The sequence below is a fragment of the Desmodus rotundus genome, chromosome 1, assembly GCF_022682495.2.
Source record: "Desmodus rotundus isolate HL8 chromosome 1, HLdesRot8A.1, whole genome shotgun sequence".
Lineage (NCBI taxonomy): Eukaryota > Metazoa > Chordata > Mammalia > Chiroptera > Phyllostomidae > Desmodus > Desmodus rotundus.
Genome location: NC_071387.1, coordinates 11,771,173 through 11,794,401, shown reverse-complemented (window position 1 = coordinate 11,794,401; position 23,229 = coordinate 11,771,173). Strand labels below are relative to the sequence as shown.

Here is a 23,229-nt window from a genome sequence, read left to right as displayed (position 1 = left end):
GGGTTTGGATTTCTTTTGCAGTGATCCAATACACTGCACAGTCGTCTGACTCTCGCTTCTGAAACCCCTTCCTGAGAAACTGGCGAGAGAAGAGGAACCATACAATTTGTGTGAAGCCATTTAGGTACATCTTTAAATTCACAGTAACTAGCCTACCATCCAAGAAGATGACGCCGACTTTTACATTTTAAAATGTTTATTTATTATGCTAAATAAAGCATTTGCACAGTTCACATGCACATAATTACGGGTCCACTTACATCATTTCCCAGATTCAGTTCCTTCCTTTATACAAGCACCCATCAAACCATATTTCGATGTCTGGTTCAAGTTAGTGTGTGTGTGTATGTGTGTGTAGTAATGACTTATTCCATTCTCCATTTTACTTGCTTATAAATTTTAATTCTGCTACCTAGGTTAAGAACTTCTTCCAAGCTTTAAGTAAGAAAGACGATTAATGTGTCCCATTTCTTCCACATGTCCCTCAACCTAGCAGAGTTGACAACATGAAAATGACCTGTTCAGAATCCCACAAAGGACATGTAGTTCTGTCATTCCTAAGATTCGTAGTTCTTAGCCTGACATCCACTGAGCGGACCCCTGGGAACCTATGCAAATTTGTGTGTGTGTATGTTTTAGGGGTAGAGGGCACTCAAGCATAAATCAGGGTTAAGGACACCAAAGAGGATAAACCATTTCTCTTATTATAAGCATTAGTAACAGAAACTACTCCTTGCAGAGCAGCAGCTATGAGCCAAGCATGGGCTGAAGCATTTTACATAAAACATCTCTAACCCCACCGACTGCCTACTTGGTAAGTGTTATTCGTCTTAGGTTTACAGAAAGGCAAGTATGGCTCACAGAGGTTGAGAGGTTTTCGCAAAGCTTTACAAGTAAGCTGTAGTGCTGAAATTCAGGCTCAAGACAGTTTGACCCCAACCTCTGTGCTCTTTCCACCCAACTGCAGTGCTAAGCCCAAACACACATAAAACCACTCTGTGGCACGGCCTTCCCCGGTCAGTAAGTTCAATACCCTGCGCTAACGTTGCAGTTTCTCAAGAACTCAGAATTGGCAGAATACCCAGCCTGAGAGCAGGGCTCCTGCTAATGAGTGGGGTGGGACCAAGGATCTTGGACCTTCTTTGAAGAGCAGTCAGAGGGCTGGAAGTAGAACCACTGCCGGGAGGGGAAATGTGTGCTCAGGTGGCCTTGGGCAGGAGCAGCTGCCATGGCAACACAACAACAGCCACGGGCTCTCCTGCTCAGCACCAGCAGGGTACTAATAAATGTTTAGGGGCAGCACGGAGATGGCATGTCTCACCTGAGCAAAACAATCAGAACTGGAAATTGATAATCTTGTGGGGTCTCCCAAACCTCCTTCAACATTCCAGGGCTATGGAGACAGGCAGACCTAGCCTTGCATTCTGGCTTTACCACTAAAAATCTGTGTGGCTAAAGACAGATAATTTAAATCTTTATGACCATTTCCTTTACAGTAAATGGGAATAATAACACAAACTCCTAGGGTCCCTGGAGAGTTCGTTGAGGGGATGCAAGATGGGTGCCCGGCACAGAAGCAGGTGTACAGGAAATGATACTGGGTCACCTCCCCTTCTCACCACACATATCCTCAGGCTGACCTCCACGCCCAGGTTTCCTCGTGTGGCCACCACATCACCATCCATCCAGCCACAAGGTTCAGCTCTTCCCCCTCCCTCCCACACACGCCTTGTCATCCAGCGGGTCCCCCAGGCCTGAGGGTACAGCACATCCTCCTTGCAGAGCACGTGAGTCATGAGCAGTGAGGATCTGGTGTTTTCACACGGGCGCCAGCGCCCAGATCCTGCCCGGCCAGCCGCCCCTACCACCCAGAGCTCTCAGAGGAGCAGGACGCAAGAAATCATCGCAGACTAAACTCTCGTACCCAAAGCAGGGCTTCCTGACAAAACTGAGTTGCCTGCTTGTGTTTTGTGAATGGGGAGGGTACATGCAGCTTAAGGGAGTCACCAACAGAGGCCAGGACGGGCTGGGTCTGCAGCTAGAAAGCAAAAGAATCTGGAACTTAGGTTGTTGCCAGTGAATATCCCAGACTCTGAATAACCAGGTGAGCCGGTCCTCTTCCCTTGAGGAGGTGTTAGAAAGGCTGAGGTAGTGGGGGAGGTGAGGCGAGTGGCCCTCCCTGCACACTCAACCCCTCCTCTCCCTCGCCTCACTGCCACTGCCCTCTTCAGAACTGGGCTCTCATCTGGTCAACCGCAACAGCTTCCTCACCGGTCTCCTGTCTCTGGCTTCACCCCCCAAATCCCATGCACACCCTGGATCACCACACCGCTGTCCAGAACCTGCCAGTAACTCCGGGGTGACCGCAGAACGAGGCTACCTGAACCAGCAGTCACTCCAGGCTCCTGCCCGCAGGCTCCAGCTTGCCCTTCAGTCTTACCTCATTATCACTCTCCAGACCCCATGCCTGTGCCCACCCAGTCTCCTCCAACCAGAAAAATAAAGTTCCCCCAGTTCGGCCTGCAGACAGCATGATGATCTTGTAAGGGCCAACCCAAGGGCCACCTCTCCCACAAAGCCCTCCCTGACTACACTGCCCTCAGCAATCACCCTTCAAAAACACCATCACCTGAAAACACCACCCCATCACTTACCTCTCACAACCCTACAAAGCAGAAGATCTGATTACACCCACTTACCAGTCAGAAAACTGAAGTTTGAAATGCTCAAGCAACTTAACCGAAGTACAAGGTGCTAGAATCAGGATTTAAAATCAGGTCTATTTGTGTGTTCTTTTCACGAAACTAGTGGTTTTCAAACCGAGCTTAAGCTCTAGGACCAGCAATGCTCGAGCCTTGCCGACTCTCCATATCAACGAGCCACACGCTCCTACAGAAGCTGACTCAGTCAACTCGGGGAAGAGCACGGGTATTTGCATTTGATTTTAGTGGAAGAAGCCCTGGGTGCACCTGTCTCAGTTGCTTCCGAACACAGGGACAAAGGGGAGAAGTTCAGAAACCCCTTCCCTACACCCGCCAGCTGTAAAGTGAGTGCCCCACAGCCAGGTCTGTGGGGCATCAACCGAGTAGCCGGGATTTCCACCCTCATGGGCGATTTTCCTTTAAGATTCGTAGGTACACTCTCCGCCAACAAGGAGCTGAGCGGTGTCTTTGCATATCAGGGCTCTTTTAGTGTAGACCGCTTTTTAAAAAGTGGATTATTTGAAAAATAAAATACCCCTATAATCTTAGAATCACATTAGAAATGAAGAGCCAGGCCCTCGTCCCTCCCTCTCCAGTCACCAAGTCCGTTTTATCTCTGGCCAGACGGAGAATGAGAAGGTTCTCATCCATCACATTTCCACCTTATCAGGTTTCACTGGGAGAAAGCTTGTCAAAGTGTTCGGTGGTTACCTTTAAATATACAAAGGAGACTCTCCAAAATCTTAATGCGGTAGAGGAACTCAGTGCTGTACGAGCTCCCAGAATTAGCATGAGACAGCGGTGCTCCAGCCCCGTTCTGGGGAGCCGCAAGGCTGCTGAGGGCTGCGGCAGAAGCAGGACATGCGGGAGGCGGGGAGTGCCAGGCCTCCACTGCCCTTCACCCTGAGCAGCTCTACTTTCATGTATTTTTCTCTCCAGAAGAGTTCATTTGAACAAAGAATCCACATGCTTAAAAAAAATAAACAGGCAAGCAGAAGCCACTGGAATGAGACAGCCCTTGTCACGGAGAACAGACAAACGCGCGTCACCGGCTGTGAGGACTGCCAGGTTCTGAGCAAGGAGCTCACTGCAGCTTTCACCAGAAAGCTGGGAATAATCACAAAGGAAAGGAAGTTGTGCGGGGTCAAGGCCCAGCTGAGTCACGTAACAGCGGCCAGGCACCAGGTGAGGCACCACACCTCTCTGAAACCCCACCTGGAGGATGCAATGGAACCGCAGTGGCTCCTTCAGGCCCAGGCCTTGCGCAGGCCTTCCCTCTACCAGGAATGCATTTGCACCTCCCGTCTCCTCCAAGTCTCGGCTCAAATCCACCTCCTCTGTGAAGCTTTCCCTCTCTCCCCTCCCTCTTAGCACAGCTCCTGCCTCTGTGCTCCCGGAGTGTGTGGGCCATCCCGCTACCAGCACCTTCCATGCTATATTTTAATTACCTCTTTGTCTGTGTCTCTATATATTTCTCTACTACACTGCTTCAGAGACTGTGTCTGATTTGATTCTGTACTGTACTCCCAGAGCCCAGGACAGAACCTGGCACAGAAATTATAAAATAAGAACCAGGTATCAGGGAAAGCCTTTCTGTTTGTGCCCCCAAAAGACTAGCGCAATTTCATAAACTGCACTAGTTTATGATGGGAATGGCCTTTTAAACCGGCTGCCCCAGCAGCCCCAGGTGCAAGGCACTGAGATACTCATGAGTCTGTCGCCCTGGAAGGACTCTGGCTCCCTCCCTAGAGGGACCAACCAGCTGGAAGGAGCAGACAAGCACCCCCTTCGGAGGGGAGGTGAGTGTCGGTCCAGGAAGAAATGTGCAGCTGCGTTGACTTGCCTGGTGAAAGAGCAGACCGCGTCTACTAGTCATGGCCTCCGTTAGATTCTAGCAGGCAGTGGCTAGTCATGCAAAGTCCCACGCCCGCACTTGCCTCACACTGAAAAACGGGAGAGGAGGAAACAAGAGAAGGAATGCAATACGCTGAACATCTACCTCTACATGCCCAGAACCACAGCAGGCGTCTTCTCAGGCAGCACATTTTATTCTTCATTTATTTAATCCTAAAGTAGATATGACCAATCCCATTTTAAGGAAGAAAACGTTAGTTTCGAGAGGTTAAATAGCTGACTTAGAGGCTTAAAATTAAGCACCCGCTGAAGCTGAGGTTCCAAATCAAGTCCAGCACTGTTTTCCACTACCTGCTAAAACCCCGAAGTCTCTAGCTGCCGAGGGGGCAGCCTCAGCACCCTCATGGAAACAACTCCCGTCCACCGATCACTTATGACGCACCGGTATGAGGCTACGTGATATAATCCCTACCACCAGCCTGTCTCTCTGACCAGACACAGACCCTGTGGTTTGGAGAGGCACCGCTGGCTCCCAGTCCGACGGCCCCCCAGGGACAGGGCCGGCAGTCAGATCCGGCTGGACTGCACAGCCCCTGCGTTGAGCATCTCCTATGACAAACTGGAACATGCAGAGACAGAACTTCTTCCAACACAGGACGTTTATACTGCGTCTGACTCTACAAGGATGCCAACCTGAAATCTTTACACCTGACAAAAACAAACCAAACGAGGTAAGGAGAGCTTGGACCCCAGGGAAAAATCATATGCCTCAGGTCTGTGGTCTCAGTCCCCACCAGCCAGCCCACAGACACCATCTCCGAGTGCCACGTTTCGATGGCAGTTTAGCATGATATGTTCTGCATGCTGTCGCCATCTCATGCAGAGCCATCCATCAACAAGCACGCGTGAGAACCAGAGGGGTTCAGGCTGAACTACCCTGAAATTAAACCCGCTCCTGTCAAAGCACACGGGATTAGTGGCTGGGTGACAGGTACAACTTTAATTACATTTTTGGGCTTTCGCCAGCAAATGCATCCCCACAGAGCTAAGTGCCCAGGTACTGAAGCACATGCTTGTCAGAGTAGCAGATGACAGGTCTCGTAACAGATGAGAGCATTATGAGACAGTTTGTGGAATAAAGCTACACTGGTGTCTCACACACATTGCTTCCAAAGGAGAGGAAAAGACCAGGACTTGCTCCCCTCCCCGACATCCCCGAACAGCACACAGAACGCTGAACCAGAGACAGCAAATCTAAAGTAAAGATGTGCCGCTCTCTCTCGCCTTCATCAAACGCACGCATGCACACACAGGACGCACAAGCACGCACACACGGAAAGGAGAGTCATGCCTCTGGAGCCAAACAAGCATCAAAGTCAGAGGTGTGAGGGCGAGGGTGTGGAACCCGAGCAGCACTCCCGTCAGGCCGCAGAAGCTAGGACCCCTCAAACATCACAGCAGGACACGGACTCGGGAGCAGTGGGGGGTTCTTGTTTGCTTTTGCAAAGCCTCCCGAATTTCCTCAAAGGGCTATGGGTCCTTCTGGTGGCACGGAGGTGTAATACAATGAAGGGAATCTATCTGTGAGACCCTCACTTTTTGACCTTTCTTATAGAAAGTCTTCCAAAGTAAAAACCAAACCTGTATTCATCAGAGCCTACCCACTGTGCCTGCACCACTGCAAGTACTCAATAAATGTCCCTTGATTAAACAAATGAACACACTGCAAATTACAACGCATGCTGAGTCGACTGGCAGCGGGTCACCGCAATCACAGGCAATTAAAACAAACGTGAGAAACGGCTCTCCTGGCCCAACTTGTCCGCGTTCACACACAATCAGACACGGTGAATGCATTTGCCTCTGTCCAAGCTGCATCTTCAGACAGGCATTGTCTGCCTCTGAAATGCTTAAAAGCAGGCACAATGAGACTGCAGTAAATGTTGCCGGCATGAGCAAAGGATGGTTTGATCACATCCAGAGAGAACCACTGGTTTCCATCAGAAAGAAGTCAGGGAATGCTGTAAAACTGAGTACTGCTTGATGGGGACCACTGCAAAGGCTTCGAGTCGGGCGCCTCTGTAAACAGGGCGACAGTACTCCCCACCAATTCTGTAGTTGTCTGAGAAACGAGAATAATGGGAAACAGCAGGACACTGTGCCAGGGACTGAAAACCCGAACTTAATGCTTACAAGCTCACCGGCTTGGATGACACTCATCTGGCCCTGTGCAAAACTGCTTTTACTGAATGGGCCATTGTCAAAGCCTCTGTGTACCACTGCTCAGAGGACGCTTCATAAAACGCACCAGAGGCAACGCTTCCCTCAGGCCTGAGTTCTGGCAAAAGCTGTGCTTTAATCAGCGCGTTCATCTCACAGACACCGGGGCCCCTGTGACTGCATCTCCCTTTTCGCCCCGGCTGCCAGGGGCGGCCAGTGGAATGCTAAGTCCCCTCTGCGGGGCTGCGACGGGTGTCACACCTGCGTTTCTACTTACTCACTGGCTCCATTTCACCAGTCCCCCTTCTTTTTCTTAGACCCTAATGCCTTTATCTTTATTTTTGATTTCATTTACTTTCATGACTCTCCATAAACTTCTGAGAATGTTTTTAAGACAGCAAAAGAAATGTTACAATTTTTAAAGCTTCAAATAACCAGGACACTTCAAGTTGGGTGTTCTTACCTTGCGTCCCCCAAACACACACTCTCATGCCTCTGTGCCTCCCCCTTCCCTACCAAACCCCTCTCCTCCCCCTTGCCTACGCAGTACCCTTAAACTCAAGCTTCATAACCAGTTCCAAAGTTACTTTCCCCAGAGGCCTGCTCTGACCCTGCGGGGCGCTCCCGTGCGGCTGTTTGTATCTCTGTCGTGGAGCCGCCCCATGCCAAGTCGAGGGCCTGCTGAGTATGTGAGTGGGTCCTTCCCTTTGCCAGGACAGAAACACTAAAAGGTCTGGTTTTCTGTTTGTTTGTTTGTTTCAATCCAAAAGCAACAGCAGTAGCAGCTGGTGAGTGCGCGGCTCTAGTTAATAGAAGAGCCTGGTTAACAGAACGAGCTGACCAGACATGCCCGCCCGGGGGTTATGCTCTTCCTCTGCACGCACCCTAGCACCGCAAGGTGAAAATACTCCCCCATCACGTTTCCCCACACCCTGCACCAGCCAGTGACCCCAAGATCTGGTGTAAAACATTCCTATGATGGGGAGAAAATGCAGACAACTGTAACTGAACAACAATACAATAATTAAAAAAAAAAAAGCCACTCCTATGAGATGGGCACAGCCAAATTCTTAGAGTGTAACCAGAAGGTAAATGGAGCTACCTCTGTGATACAATACATACGCACAAAGAAAGAAACCGCGGCCCTATCACCTTGCCAGAAACACATACATGGCCCGATGTGGACAAGCAGTCGTGAGATGCTGGAAGCCGAGTCGCAGGCACGCTCACGCAAGGGAAACATCTGGAGTGCACAAAGCAGCGCTTTCTCTGGGTAACGGCACATCCCCTGCAAACACGTGGTTCTAGGGCAAGCTGACAATGGTGATGGTGCACAAGCACACTGCTGACAAAGGACAATGGGTATGTGACCCAGGCTGGGCCTCTCAGCACCTCCCCCCTCGGGCCATCCTGACCAGGACACAGCGGGGGTGCGTCAGGGAGTGTAGCCCTCCTTCCTCTCTGTACTGCACTGGAGATACGTGACCCCAGCAGGGCGGCAGGGGTGGCCCCGCTACCTGGCACTGGAGGAACTGGGTGCAAGACAAAGTAGCTGCTCTCGGAGGGACAGAGACGGGGCCAGGCAGTGTCCCAGTCACTCTCCTTCTAGCAGTTTAGTTACAAGGCAACAAATGTCCCTTTTTGCCTAAGAATACAGCTTTTTGATCAACAGCAGCCCAAAACTGTTTTAGAAACACCATGTTAACATGAAGAAGTGAATTACGGAACCAACACTATGTAACAACAGAGCGGGACAGGTAAATAAATGACAGCACACCCCCCTGATGGAATTATCTAGCAGCTATTTACTGCCAGAAGTTACAATGTAAAAGAAATTACATATTTTATATATGAATATGTGTGTGTGTATATATCTATATAACCTATATGTATTCCCCCATTCAAATTTTATTGAATATTTTTATGATGACAGTGAAGGAGAAAGGGGACCAAATTTGAAACTAGATTTTTAAAAAACCCTGTTATCCCACAGGTTTTGTTAACCTAAAAAATTGTGAGGGATACAAAAACTGGCTATGAAAACTGCACCTCTATGAAAGGGGCCTCTGGCCAGTCCTGTCCTACGTCACCAACAAAGGCACCCCACGCAAACCTCACTCCTTCCCATCAATTCAAGCACCACCTCCTCCTGGAAGGGTTCCATGACTACGTCATCCTACCAGGACCTTCTGCACTGACTGCTACGTTAATTAGCTCTGGGTCTCAAACTGCTCTGCATTTTGTCCCGTGTAGCATTTTCAAGTCTCTCAGAAAGCGAAAACTTTCAGACGCCATGCCTTGTGTCTCCGTCAGCATCGAAACCAGGCCCGTTTAGTATTTAACAACCCTGAATAAATACAGGGGCAGGTCTTCTAACCAATTGGAATAAACTGGTACTCTCTAATATTGCTGCGGCAACATAAACGAGACCAGCCTTTTAGACAAATAATTTGGCAGCCTGATTAACTAGCATAAAATATTTGTACCACCTGACCAGTGATCTCATGTCTCAGAATCTATATAGGGATTTCAAGAGAAAACGCCTCTTGACCAAAGATACCCACGGCAGCATTATTGAAACAGTCACAATGTCCGACAGAGCAGAAAAGCACTAAGTAAATCATGTGAAATCTATTTGTAGTGAGGAGTACGTACCATTCAACATCATCACTCTGGAGTCTACACAACACAGGGAGATAGACACCATGTTAGAGGAAGTGACCTGGGGCCATGTCTGTGATAGAAGAAATGACGTGGGGAGATGCCCCCTGCGACCGAAGAACGCGGACAGGATTTAGCCTCTGATTAGACAGGGGGCCCAGCTGCACCAGGACTGAAGGGTGATGCCGGAAAACAGAGTTACTTTGTTAGAGCGGTAGAAGGGTAGGTGACAATTTCTTATGTCTCTAAATTTCCACTACTGCTCTCTTGCTCATTAAAGTTTCTGTTAAACTACACAGACACTGTATTTCAATTCTGTCACCAGCATCACCGCCAATACGGTAACCCACGAGTGAGGATTTCCGCATGCCTACTGACAGCAGCCACCAGAGAACGGACCTCTGACACCTGGAGCTCTCTTCTGGGCTCCCTGCTCCAGTGGCTCTTCCTGCCTCAGCCTCCTGTGCAGTAACTCCAGTAACTGAGTGCCCGTGACCAGAGGGTCAGCTGCCACTACACTCAGACCCCACCCTAGCTGTCGACTCTAAGGCCTATCTAAAGGGATGTGACTCTCGGGGTGCTGAATACTTAGGTTGAAATACAATAAAAACTGTAAAAGGTCAATTATTCTCTTCCTGCCAACTTCAAAGGAAATTCTTTAATGCTAACATTCAACGCTGAATAGAGTAATCTTAAAAAAAATCACTCATATAGGGAACCATGGTATAAGCTTTCTGGAGAACAATTTTGAGTATATCTCTAAAACAGCCTTAAAGTACTCACATTCTTTCACCCAGTAATTGTATCTCTATCGGGAAAAAAATAGTGGATAAATATTTGTGTACAAGGATGTTAGCGACAGCACTCGTTATTTATAAGGCCAAAAAAGTGTAACGACCTAAATGCCCTACAATGAGGGACTAGTTAAATAAACTGTAGCACATCCAAGGGATGAAATATTATGCTTGCTTGCACCAAAAAAAACCCGTGTTTTTGAAGAACATTGATAAATGGCAACACATCAAAGAGAGATTGTAGAATTAAAAAAATTGATACAAAAATGCATTTTCAGCTTAATACCAATAATGCCTGGGGAGGGGGGAGGGGGAAGAGGGTATAAAAGGACAAAAACATCAACTAGTTAAGCATCGACTGCTCATTTCGAGGTGATCAGATGAGTGAAGTATTTTCTTCTTTACATTTTTCAGATTTTTCTAAGTTTTCTGCAGTGAATCTCCCTAAAACCAGACACAGCATAACAGCCCCCACCACAGCACTGCCTGCTACTCCAGAGGGAACAGGGTGCTCACGTGGATGGTGCCGTCGCCTCTGCTCTTCTCTCGATGGGCTGCCTGCAAGTCCTTCTCCAGCCTCTCCTTCTCCTGCTGCAAGTCGCTCAGCTCCTGGGTGACCTTCTTAATGTTCCTACGCAGTCTGTGGTTCTCCGCACTCTTGGTGAGGTTCTCTGAGTGCAGCGCAGCCAAAAGGGCTGCCTTTTCTGACAGAGCAGCTTCAGAATCTGCAGACCCCTAGAAGAGGAGGTGGAGAGGGGAGATAACTAATTTTCACAGCTCATTAAACAAACCAAGAAATCTGTGCTCCTTTTCACCGTGGGGTAGAACATTCAGGACCCAGAGCACAAATAATATCGAGATTTTGAAATTACTCAGGGAAATGTTTACGTTATGACATTGATGTTAAAGGGAAGGGAGGAAGCTACAATTGTGTAAAAAAAGATTTTAAGACTAGAAGGAAAAGCACAAAATGTTAACAATAACTGTCTTTCATGAGGTGGGAATATACTTGACATTTTTCCTTCACTTCTGTGTATTTTCAAATGTCCCAAGGTTAGAGAGCACATAATGTTTATAATAATTTTTTTAGAAAACAATTTATTTTAAAAAGGCAGAAGCAACAGCTTCATTAGAAAAGCAGACATGGGTTCAAGCACTGGCGACGTGTATCCACATTAGAATGGCTCGAATGCAGTGTCAGAGGGAGGAAAAACGTGGTAAGTAAGCATGGTAGCCCCACGGCCACCGACAACCTCTGCAGAGCCCAGGGGCTGAGTAGGTCGAGTACATTTTTATCTCATTAGCACACAGTTTACTAAAGGAATTACACATGTGATTATCAAGCACGTGAAAAAATGCCGTAACTCACCAATAACCAAAAACGGCAAAATAAAACAAGCTTTCACTTATCAAGTGTGTTTATGAGAATATCCAGCACTGGAGAGCTTACTGTGAAATGACACAATTAACATTCACTTTTCAAGAACTAACCAAGAATCTAGAAGCCAGGAAATATGCTGGCAGGAATGTAAATCAACATAACTTTGATGGACAGATTATATGTATCAAGTATGTGTGTATCACATAAACATATTCACACTCATCCCAATAATTCCATTCCCAGAATTCAATCTCAGGGGAAGAACCCAAAATATAGGAGGCCGGGAGCCTTATACACAGTGTCACTCATCGCAGGATCACTTAAACAGTGAAAAATAAGAAACCACCTAAATGTGCAAGAATATGAAAATGGGTATAATATATGATAACCTACCAATGAAATCTTACAACTGTATTTACAGAGTTGATAATACAAGAATGTTTCTAAGCCACAATGTCATTGAAAAAATAAAAAACCAAATTATAGAGTTCCGGCCACGATGGAGACATAGGTGGAAACCCTTCGCTTCCTCGCACAACCAAAAGGAGGGTAACAACCAATCTAAAATCAATAAACAACCAGAAGTGCCAGAAAATCAAACTGCATGGAATTCTGACAACCACGGAAATAAACAGTCACACAGAACAACCAGACCAGTAAGAGAGAAACCACAGCATGGTGAGAGAGAAACAGGCTGCACGGGAGGGGCTGACTGGACGGGAAACTGAGACTCAGAGCTGACTGTGGACTATGGCAGTTGCCTCGGTGGGAGAAACTCCCAGTCTCACACAGGAGTTCACTGAAAAGTGGGCTAGAGGCGACCAGGCGAGCTGCATCGTCCCTCTCTGGCCCCTCCCCCACAGACATAGCAGCAAGGAGGGTTGCCCTGCCCTGGTGAATACCTAAGGTCCCGCCCCCTTACAACTTATCAGGGGCCCCAAGACAAAGAAATAGGTACCAAATGAAAGAACAGAGCAAAACCTCAGAAAGAGAGCTAAGCAATGAGGAGATTGCCAACCTATCTGATGGAGAGAGTTCAAAGTCCTGGTAATCAAAATGCTCACAGAACTGATTGAGCTTGGTCAAAAAATGAAAGCATAAATGAAAGGTACCCAAAGTGAAATTAAGCAAAATATTCAGGGAACCAACAGTGACAGGAAGGAAACCAGGATTCAAAGCAATGATTTGGAACAAAAGAAAAAAAAGAAAAAAATAAACATCTAACTGGATCAGAATGAAGAAACAAGAATTCAAAAAAGCAAAGAGAGTCTTACAAACCTCTAGGACAACCTGAAACATTCCAATATCTGGATTATAGAGGTACCAGAAAAAGAAGAACAGCAAGAAATTGAAAACTTATTTGAACAAATAATGAAGGAAAACTTCCCCAATCTGGCGAAGGAAGTAGACTTTTAGGAATTCCAGGAAGCCCAGAGTCCCAAAGAAGTTGGACCCAAAGAGGAACACACTAAGGCGCATCATCAAGTTACCCAAGATTAAAGATAAAGAGAGAAGCTTAAAAGCAACAAGAGAAAAGGAAAGAGTTACCTACAAAGGAGTACCCGTAAGGCTATCAGTTGATTTCTCAAAAGAGACCTTACGGGCAAGAAGGGGCTAGAAAGAAGTATTTGAAGTCATGAAAGGCAAGGACCTACATCCAAGAATACTCTATCCAGCAAAGTTATCATTTAGAATGAAAGGGAAGATAAAGTGCTTTCCAGACAAGGTCAAGTTAAAGGAGTTCATCATCACCAAGCCATTATTAATATGAAATGTTAAAGGGACTTATCTAAGAAAAGGAAGATCAAAAATATGAATAGTAAAATTACAACAAACTCACAACTATCAACAAATGAACCTAAAAAAATAAAGAAAAACAACAAAAACAAAAACTAAGCAAACAACTAGAACAGGAACAGAATCAGAGAAATGGACATCACATGGAGGGATTTCAGTGGGGAGGGGGAAGGGAGGAATGGGAGGAGAGGTACAGGGAAGAAGAAGCATAATTAGTAGGCATTAAATAGATGGGGAGAGGTCAAAAATGGTGTAGGAAACAGAGGACTCAAAGAACTTATATGTACAACCCATGGATATGAACTAAGAGGTGGGGAGGAATGCTGGAGGGTTGGGGGGGTGCAGGGTTGAGGAGGGATAGAGGGGGGAAATTGGGAAAACTGTAATAGCATAATCAATAAAATATACTTACAAAAAAACACAAATTATAAATGACCTAAAAAATAAAATGCATGCATATAAGCCTAGAAAGAAAATATCAAAATGTTAATAGTGTTTGGGTGATTTCCTGGTTTCCTTCTTTCCTTCTTCCCAATCTTCCAGAAAAAAGAAATTAAAGCATATATAATACTTATAATCAGGAGAAAACATACTTATTTTTTTTTTTAAATCTGTTCTTTGAATTAGACTGAGGGTCACAATTAAAAATTCCAAAGCAAAGAACACCTGAGCTGTCAGGTCACAACTCCAACTGTGGAGTAAAGGGGCTGCCCCAGCTTCTTGGCCTTCCCAGAAATCGGTCTTGCCTCCATGGACAGGTAAGTAAGTCTTCACTGTTCAGGAGAGGGGGCTACAACCTAGTGAACGTGGGGGCGGGACAGGGTGGGGATGGGGGCCCTGCTCTCCATGGGCCCCCTGCTGCCCAGACATCTGGTCCCATGTTGACCCAACTGCTACTTAGGACACAGCAGCAGAGACTGAGGGAGAAAACCATTCAAATTTCAGAGTAGGTTGTATGGAAGCTGCTAGTTTGGTTTCCTTTAAAATTTAAAATAAATAAAAGGAAGTGGGAAACCTAGGTCACAGGCCCAAAAGGAAAAAGTATCTGAGGCAGTGCTTATTTAAATAAACTGAAAAAAATAACAGAAAATAAGCGATGATTGGGAAAATGCTCATCATGAACAATGTTCATAGTTAGCTTTTATTAATCACTGATGATATATGCAGAGCCAAAATAGGCACTTTTACACACAGTAATCTCTGCTTCTCTACAAGGCCAGCCCTACTGGGTACACACTACTACCCCTATTTGAGTAGCTGAGGCTCAGCACTGCCAAATGACTCGTGTGTCATCAGACCGTACGTGATTAAACAGGGAATTCAAATGACTGCAGAGTCTACGTTCTTTCCGCTGCTTCGCACGTTCCACCGCAGATTCCGATTAACACCAACAAACCACCAAGAATCAAAACAAGCACTGAATTCAAGGGCAGATGGCTAGAGGCAGGAACACATCTCATTCAACACAGACAGGCGATGGTCATCACCACACTAACAGTTACAAAGTGAGGGAAGTTCATGGGATTGTCACACAACTGATGACGAAGCTTCTTCAACAATCCAAGCTCAAAGAATTCAAATTCATGCATTCTACTTACTCCACAAAAACTCTTTCCCTATTAAATTTCCTTTAAGTGCCCTTTGGAAAACTTCTTCAGAGTTTTTCACCTTTCCCCCATGCCCCGCTGCCATTTGAATCCCATCTCCGCAGTTAGATGCCTCCAAACAATGGCAAGCATTCGGCCCAAGCACACAAGGTCAGAAACTGAAGGCCAAACACAACATTAAACAAGTCATTCTTCCCCACGGGGCAGAAACAAGATGTGTTTGCTACAGACAGAGCCGGAAAGCTCCGAGTTAAAGGGCCAGTGCGAGCTGAGTGACACAGGCAAAGGCGACTTCTCTGAAGCTCAGTTTCCTCATCTGTGAAAGTGACAGCCTCCGGTTCACGTGGCTGTTGTGAAGAGTGAATGTCACACAAGTTCCGTCTCAGTGGGTGCAGGGTAAACAGTAAACCGAGTTCCTCTTCCCGCCGTTTACTCCGCTACCTTTCACTCCCACTCAAAGATCGCGTGGAGCTTCCCCAAGCTGAAAGCTATGTGTGTACCACCACTAGCAGAGAATCTGAGAACCAGACCGAAGTAACTGCTATATTTCTATGGCAGAAGATATTCCATCCAACCTGAGGGCAAGTTTACAACATGCACGGAGCTCGAATGTCTTGCCCCAGGTCACACAGTTCACGAAGGGCAGAGTCACGGCTCAAATCCGTGCCCCACACCATGTTCTTCCCAGTGAAAATAACATGGCACCTGTATCCAACGGACTGAAGGCAGCCGTTTAAAGTTTGTTTAAAAAGCACAGATACACACGCACACGCGTGCTTGTCAAACTGCTCCAGTCTACTGCGTGTGAGTCCACAACTATCTAAAAATTGCAATTATAAAAAGAGACTGGGCAGACCCGTTTTTACTGCCATAGCAAAAATACTAGATGGAAAAAATGATAGCACACTGTATATACTATAATCCCACTGAATTTTTCAAAGATTTTATGTGTGCATGTAGAAACATGCACTGAAAGAGTCAAGGTGTTAATGGTGAACACCTTTAGATGTGAGATTATCGATGACTTTTATCAACCCTTTCCACTCTCTTAATTTCTGCATAAATTTTCTACAATGAGCACTTGTACGATACTTTTATAGCCAAGCAGGGGGGGGAGGAGGGATAATGCCATCTCCAATGTGAACGCGTATTTTTAAATGGGTGCAGCCAGCCCACATGGAAGCCATCACAGAGGCACACGTGTGACTGGCTCTGACGTCACTGAACTGTGACAACTGCTCCAGGGGTCTGAACGTCACTGGATGTTGCTTCGGCGTCAGGCTTGAGGCCGACCCCGTGAGCTCTGGCTATGCTACTCACGCTGCAATTAGTTCCAATCACGTGAGATCCCTAAAAGGTCCCGATGAGCGAGAGAAAATGCATTTTCAAGTGTGCCTTATAATGAAACGACCAGCGTAAGAATCCTGTGTGTGCTGACTCGCTCACACTCAGAATAGTGGAAAGACCACAGACTGGAGTCGGGCTTACGTTCAAGTCCTGACAACCTGTCAAACGGGTCAACCCGCTACCTTCACAGGTAAGAAGTAAATGGCACTCTCGGAATAGCCAACCAGGCGTGAAAAACCTGGGCTCCGCACGGCGCGACAAGAAACCCCGCCAATACTGTGCATGACCTCAGCAGTCGCTCTGAGAGTCGGGCAGGACTGCGGGGTATCCATCTCATACATGTGTGTGTACCCCTGATAACATTTAAGTGTGTGACACTACCCATTTCTTTCATTCTGATATTCGAAAATGTCAGAACGCTTATAAGGATGCCTGGTGTCTCTGCTTGTGAACCTCCAATGTTACTTTTTTTCTCAAGCAATGGGAAACATGAACGGTTTTCCTAAAAACAGCTTTTAAAGCTTGCCATTTTCTAAGAGAGGGGAAACAAAGCCTCAGAGAAAAGTGTAACCTCAGCTCCACTTCACCAACCACTGTCGGACGGCGGGGAGGGCCCGTCTCAGGCCCCACAAGCAGAGGGCTGTTTATGTTCCCAGTGCACCAGGATTTCCACCGAATGTCCTCAATTCCTCTGACTGTGAATCAAAGCTCCGCAAAAGATAAGGCATGAGGTATGAATCTTAGGGTTCAAACAGTCTCAAATTAGATTTAAATTTAACTCTGCCTTGTAACTAAAAACCCAGGTGACGGCACGGAAGGGAAGAGCTCAGGCAGTATGGACTTACTCAGGTAACAGAGCTTTATTCATGAGGTTACTAGTAACAGGTGCACACTGTCTAGGGAAACTAGACGCATGCGAAGAAAGTGTTAAAATAATGAATAACACAGAACTGCAATTAGCAAGAGAAAAGGAAGATCGAGAGATGACCAGCAGGGGCCCTTGCAGCACAATCCTGGGGGAAGAGAAGAAAAGGCAGGTCAAATCACCAAGGCCTGGGACAGAAAGCCGGCAGGGAGCAAGCGGGACTGAAGAAGCCAGGGGAGGGGAGCTGGGGGGTAACCGATGAAAACACAGGCTGGGGAGTGAGAACGGCTCTGGGGTCAAACTCTATCACTTACCACTTTTGCAGCCCTGAGCACGTTACCTGAACCTCTGAGCCTGGATTTCCGCAGCAGTACAAGGATATTAGCAGCGACTATGTCACGGAGCTGCCATGCAGACTCGTTGAGCTAATCTGTGACAGCACTTAGCACAGGGTTTGGCACACGGTATGGACTTAATAAACGCCAACTATGGTTAGCAATCACTACACTGAAATCCTGGGCCAGCCGCTTGCTAGCTGTGGGACAGTGAATAAAATAAGCGGCCTATCTTCACTGAGCTTCAAAAACCCCACGGATACAAGCAGGATAAATGTCTTCCCCACAGGATTGTACCGACAAAGTAAGACAATCCACACGTTTTGCAGTCTCCTACCTGCACAAAGTAAACTCAGCACTCCTAACTGAGGGGGGTTGTCACCATTATCAATATTATTACCATTATCATATTGACCAGGGGGCTGGAGAAGCACCCAAAACTGGTAGAGAATTTCCTTGAACTAGAGAGAGAGAGAGAGTTCTGCCATTAAAGACGGCTGAGTTTCCTCGGCTCCTTTCAGCTGCTGAGTCCTGACCTCACCAGGAGTAAGGATCAAAGAGTCACCACTTCAACCAAAGTGAAACCTTACCTGGAATTTCTGCGTCTGGGTTTCCTGGTGGGCCTCTTGGGCTTTAGCAAAGGCAGCATTGAGCTCTTCGATTTCGGAGGTAAGTTCTTCAACCTGGGTAAAAATAAGGACTAGCAGCCAAGTATGCAACTGGGCTCCTATCTCTGGGTGGCCCAACTGCTTTAACTGCTGAACTCTGCTTATAATCAAGGTCTTTGTCATCAGGCCCAGAAGAACCTCTTTCATGCAAGAGATTCCCTCAGCTGTAAAACGCAGATACCACCACTCAGCCAACCACAGCGTTGCTGGGTTGAACGAGGTAATGTGCAGAGGTGCTAAAACAATGCCTGGCTCATACTGTTACTGTCGCTATCATTGTTGTCCCTACAGATGACCTGCCCAACGCCCTAGCCTGGCTACCCCCACATGCCCCGGTCAGCCACCAACTACCATGGCCACACCCTGCACTTTGCTGACATCCAGAACTGCTCCACCACATATGGTCACTGACTTCAGCTGGGCCCCGAACTCCCAACACAATACGAATTATAGCTACTAATACTGTGAAGCAGCTCTCGGCTGCGTCGGACAGCCTTTCTGAAGTAGGTGGCTCTCACCTTGGCTGCTGGTCTGCTGCCTCCATTGTCGCCCTCCTATGACCCACTCCCCAGATCTAGGCAGAGACCTCACTAAAATGCACATGTGATCACTCGCGTACCACTAAGAGCCTTCAGAGGAGTGCCCCCCAAGCAGCAAAACGTGAATAGTCCCACCACCCCCAGCTGGCCCCGGGCAACCTGTCCAGCTTCGTCTCTCTTCACTTAAGTTCTGCACTTGATGCTCTGACCACCTCAAGCTGCTTCTGCTTCCACAAAACCATATCGGGCTCTCACTCTACTGAATGCCCTGACCAGTGTTCCCCCCTGGGTATGAAATGGCCTCCTCTCCCGTCTCCCTTCCCAGCTCATCCTTTAAGACCCAGCTCAGACATCTCCCCCTCCAAGTTCCACCCACCCCCTTCCCGAATACACAGCCTAAGCTGGATTAGGTCCCCTTCACTCCACCCCCACAGCCCCCTGAACATCCCATCACAACCTTTCTCTCTGCCTTTCTTCCCCACTAGGCCTGTGAGCAGAGTCAGGCTTTCTCCTCTGTCACTGTGCCAAGCACAGTTACTGAGACCCAAGAGACTGCTAAACCCATGAAAGGAAAACAGCACGGGATCACTGGGCCACCACCTTGGGTCCCACGGACCACAGCGCACGTAACTATCTGACTACCTGGGCCTTACTCCTCGAAACTCCTTTATCTCAGTGTTCTGCTGTCTTTCAAAGGATTAGACCCGCACTGTCCAATACAGTAGCCACCAGCTCCCTGTGGCTGCTGAGCACTTGGCCTTGGTTAATCTGAGTTGAGATGTGCTGTAAGGGTATCTGGACTTCCTATTTTTAAAAATGTTAAATACTTCATTATTACTTTTGTTCTATTGATTAGATGTTGAAATGATACTATTTGTCATATATATTAGTAAAGTTAAGTTCACTTGCTTCTTTTTACTTCTTTTGATGTGACTTTAAAAAAATTAAAATTACACCTGTAACTCACATACTTGTATTGTGATTTACACACCAAAAGAACTTCTAATTGACCAAAGGACCCCTGCCCTCTCTCTACAGTCATCTCAGCTCTCTTGTAAACTTTTCACGTAGAGCTAAGCATCCAGGGCAGGACAAGTCAGTCCCAGAAGCTGACAAAGAAAACCTCGCTTGGGTGTGTCAGACATACCTCTTTTTCCTTTGACTTCAACGCCACGGCGAGGCCCTGAATGGCTTTATCCCTCTTTAAACTATTTTTCTTCTCTGTAGCAATTTCTCTTTCCTTCTCTCTCAGGTCCTCCTGAAGTGCCTAAATTAGATTAGAAAAAGATCCACTAAGGTGGTGTGTTCCAACCGAAATGCACTGTAAATATATCTTTAAGAGCACACTCAAATGCAGTTACTCTATCTTATTCCTGTCAGCCTGTGATTAATGCTTCCAAGTCGAGCTGAACGCAGTGGCATCGGCTCCGAGTTGCTGTGCTACCGCTCACGGCAACAGGGCTGGGTGAAAGGAAGGGGATCGGATCAGCTAAGACGATGACAGCTATTCCTACAGGAAGGACGGCAATGCCTTCTGGAATTTGAATACAGTCACATCAGAGTCTTTGAAACCATACCAGGTTATTTGGGGGAAATAACAGATCATTAATTTCATTCCTTAATGCTACAAAAGCTAGCAGAGAAGTCGGTCTGACGGAGACAGAACATATACACTTACAGCGTGAGTTCCTTTCTAAAGATAATCACTGCTGCCTCCCTCCCGGCTGCCGTGAGGATCAAAGGAGATCACGGACGTGCAAGTACTTTCTAAGCTGGCAGGTGCTATCAAACACCAGCCGCTGGCACTGAGGGGCCGCGGAGCAATGGCTGTGCACTCAGACTGCTGTACCCGCTCCCAGCTGCGTGACCTTGGAGAAGGGCCCTCGCTGCTCTGAGCCTCACGTGCCACATCTGCAAGATGGGAACGCCCGCTTCACAGAGTTTTTACAAAGACTGAGAAACCCTCTCCATAGTGCCTCAAGCTTGGCTGGCAGACAGTAGCATGCAACGAGTGACAGCTAATGTCACACGGAATTATCTCTTGCACTCAGAATAAAGCAAGAGCCTAGGATAAATCTTCAACACGTTTTTAAAATTGCATCATCATACCTGGATCCTCTCTTCAAAGCGATTTCTCTCTGTCTGGCGCTCCATTTGTGCAGCCTATGAAAAGGCATTAATTGGTGACCAGAAGAGACCCACAATCCAATAGCTTCCCCAGGACAATTAGAATGAGCACCTCATTTACTTGCTGTTCCTCCTGCCGTGGAACTCATGAAAGCAAGTGTCCGCTCCTGTCCCACCCGAGTGAAGAAAAATGCAGATGAGCCACCCACCTTCATGGACCACCAGCCCCACAGAGAGTAAACCCAGGAGCTGCTGGACAATGAAAAAAGACAGAGCTGAGGAAGTAAGACAGGGTTCTAAGGGGCAGGGGACGGAGGCTGATGACAGCCAGACACTAACTGGTGAGGCTTCACTGCTGTGTCCAGGACAAAGGAGACGCTGCTCACAAAGAAATCAAGACTTTGCACGAGCATTCAGAACATCCTCACGAGTGTGGCTCCTAAGGAGAACATCCACACGCAGCAGCCACCGTGGTCCAACAAGAACGGGGAGGTCTGGACCAGGCCTACCTGCACTTCCAGGTCCTGCCCACCCTCTTCAAAAGAGTTCGTCGTGGAGGCCGCCTAGTGTGGGGAGAGGTCCAGGGAGGCTTTTGGGTCAGTACTATTAACCCACCTCTTGGAGCCTAGGAAAATATAACAACTCCTCTGAGCTGAGCCTGTTTCTAAACTCGACGAGGGACTGTGATCCCTACCCTGCAAGGGTGGCCAGGATTCATTGAGGCGGCGCGCTGAATCCCTCTGTGAGCTGCAGCCCAGTACAGGTTAGTGCCCTGCCCCTATTGCCTCTAAGTTTCAGACCACAGTTGGCCTTCAGCCTGCCTCTAGCCAGAAAAGGTAAACCGGGTAAGTACCACAATGTTACCCTAAGAAAACCCGCAGGTGAAAATAAAGCCCCTGGGCCACAATCAATTAACACACAGTAAAAGAGAGGCATGCAGGTATAGACTGATTTTTTAACCAACTGTATGGACACAAGACTGGAAGGGAGAGAAGATGCCAGGCCCCTGGCAGAGGAAGTTTCTGCCCACTCCTCAGCTGACAGGGGGAGCACTGAGAAGCAGCCTGTGGGTGAGCCGTGGGGACTGACTGAGCATCCCGTTTCCCTAGGTCTCGTCTGCTCATTAAAGTCCCCCCTCCGTGTCCTGCCGCCTCACCTCGGTTTCTCTCTCCTTTTCCTCCTGCAGAGCAGCAGAAAGTCCTCGGAGCTCTGCCGATGACACATTCTCATCAGGAGACACCATCTGAGATCTCTCCTCTTTAAGGCACTGAATTAAAGCTTCTTTGCTCTTCAAAGACAGCTTCAACTCCTCAATCAGCCTAAAAGAGAACAAAATTTAAATATTAATTCTAAGCTGTTCTCTTAGCTCAGTGGAGCAAGAGGGGGTCAGAAAAGGGGCCAGACATCTTCAAAGTAGACATGTCCAATGGGTGAACGCGAATGAAGTCGCATTTTGCAGGTCAGGGATTAAGGGCCAGAATTCGTGGGACATTAACTGTGCCCTCACCTCCAGCCTGGCTCGGGTCGACCCGGCCTCCCGGCTGCCAGGCTGCGGTCTGGCTGAGTCGCACCCCTGCTCAGCCGTCCAACAGCCCCCCCCCCCGACAGCAGTGGGTTACTGATGTTTTTGGCCAAGAAGTCTTCTCTCCAGAAGAAATCTGGCACTGAAGGTACACAAACATGACCAATAAAGCAGAACTATTCTGGTAAACGTGGGGGGAAGGGAGGGTGTCTGTCTAAGGCTTCTCAGGTCGAAGGTTAAAATACACTGTCCTCCAAGATAAAAGCCAAACTCCTCAGCAAGACGGTCGAGCTCTCAGGGCCTACGTCAGAGAGGCCACAGTGCAGTTCTCTCCAGAGGCCAGGCCAGCTGGGCCGCCACACCTGCGTTCACACGACTCCCTGTGCCCAGAACGTCCTTCACGACTCTACTCCCACCTCCACCTGACAAACGCCCACAAGCCTGCCAGGCCTAGTTAGGCATTATTCTCCTCAGGGAATCCTTGCCAGTGGACGCCCCCAGACCCCCTCAGGTAGAGCTGAACACATCCTTCTCAAGGCCACCAAATTACCTCTGTCAACTGTTCCCTGACAATGGCCAAATTATTTCAGCTCTCTCAGCCTGCATTTCCTCAGCTATAAAATGGGGGTAACTTGCTTATGTGGAATGGAGATAAGCTATTTAAAACAGCCCTACACAGCTCCAGGCATATGGCAGAACTCAACAAATGACGGTTGCTATAATTATTACTTTTCTTTTTAGCACTTGATGATTAGCATTCTGTCCAAGGACACTAAGAAGAGTGTTTCTAGCTAGGCCTAAAAAGCAACT

The 23,229-nt window shown here is 47.5% G+C and overlaps 1 protein-coding gene across 2 annotated transcripts in view; it reads right to left on the bottom strand.

Annotated features, from left to right (window-relative positions):
• Nucleotides 1-23,229, bottom strand: part of CDK5RAP2 (CDK5 regulatory subunit associated protein 2) — a 167,567-nt gene that overhangs the window by 104,940 nt on the left and 39,398 nt on the right. For both annotated transcript variants that reach the window (XM_024562182.3, XM_045196779.2), the window contains exons 8-12: nt 22,054-22,216; nt 20,880-20,933; nt 19,918-20,037; nt 18,154-18,246; nt 10,748-10,966 (exon numbers count right to left, since the gene is read on the bottom strand). In XM_024562182.3, coding sequence (XP_024417950.2) covers nt 10,748-10,966; nt 18,154-18,246; nt 19,918-20,037; nt 20,880-20,933; nt 22,054-22,216 — 649 coding nt within the window. The remainder of the gene's footprint in view (nt 1-10,747; nt 10,967-18,153; nt 18,247-19,917; nt 20,038-20,879; nt 20,934-22,053; nt 22,217-23,229) is intronic.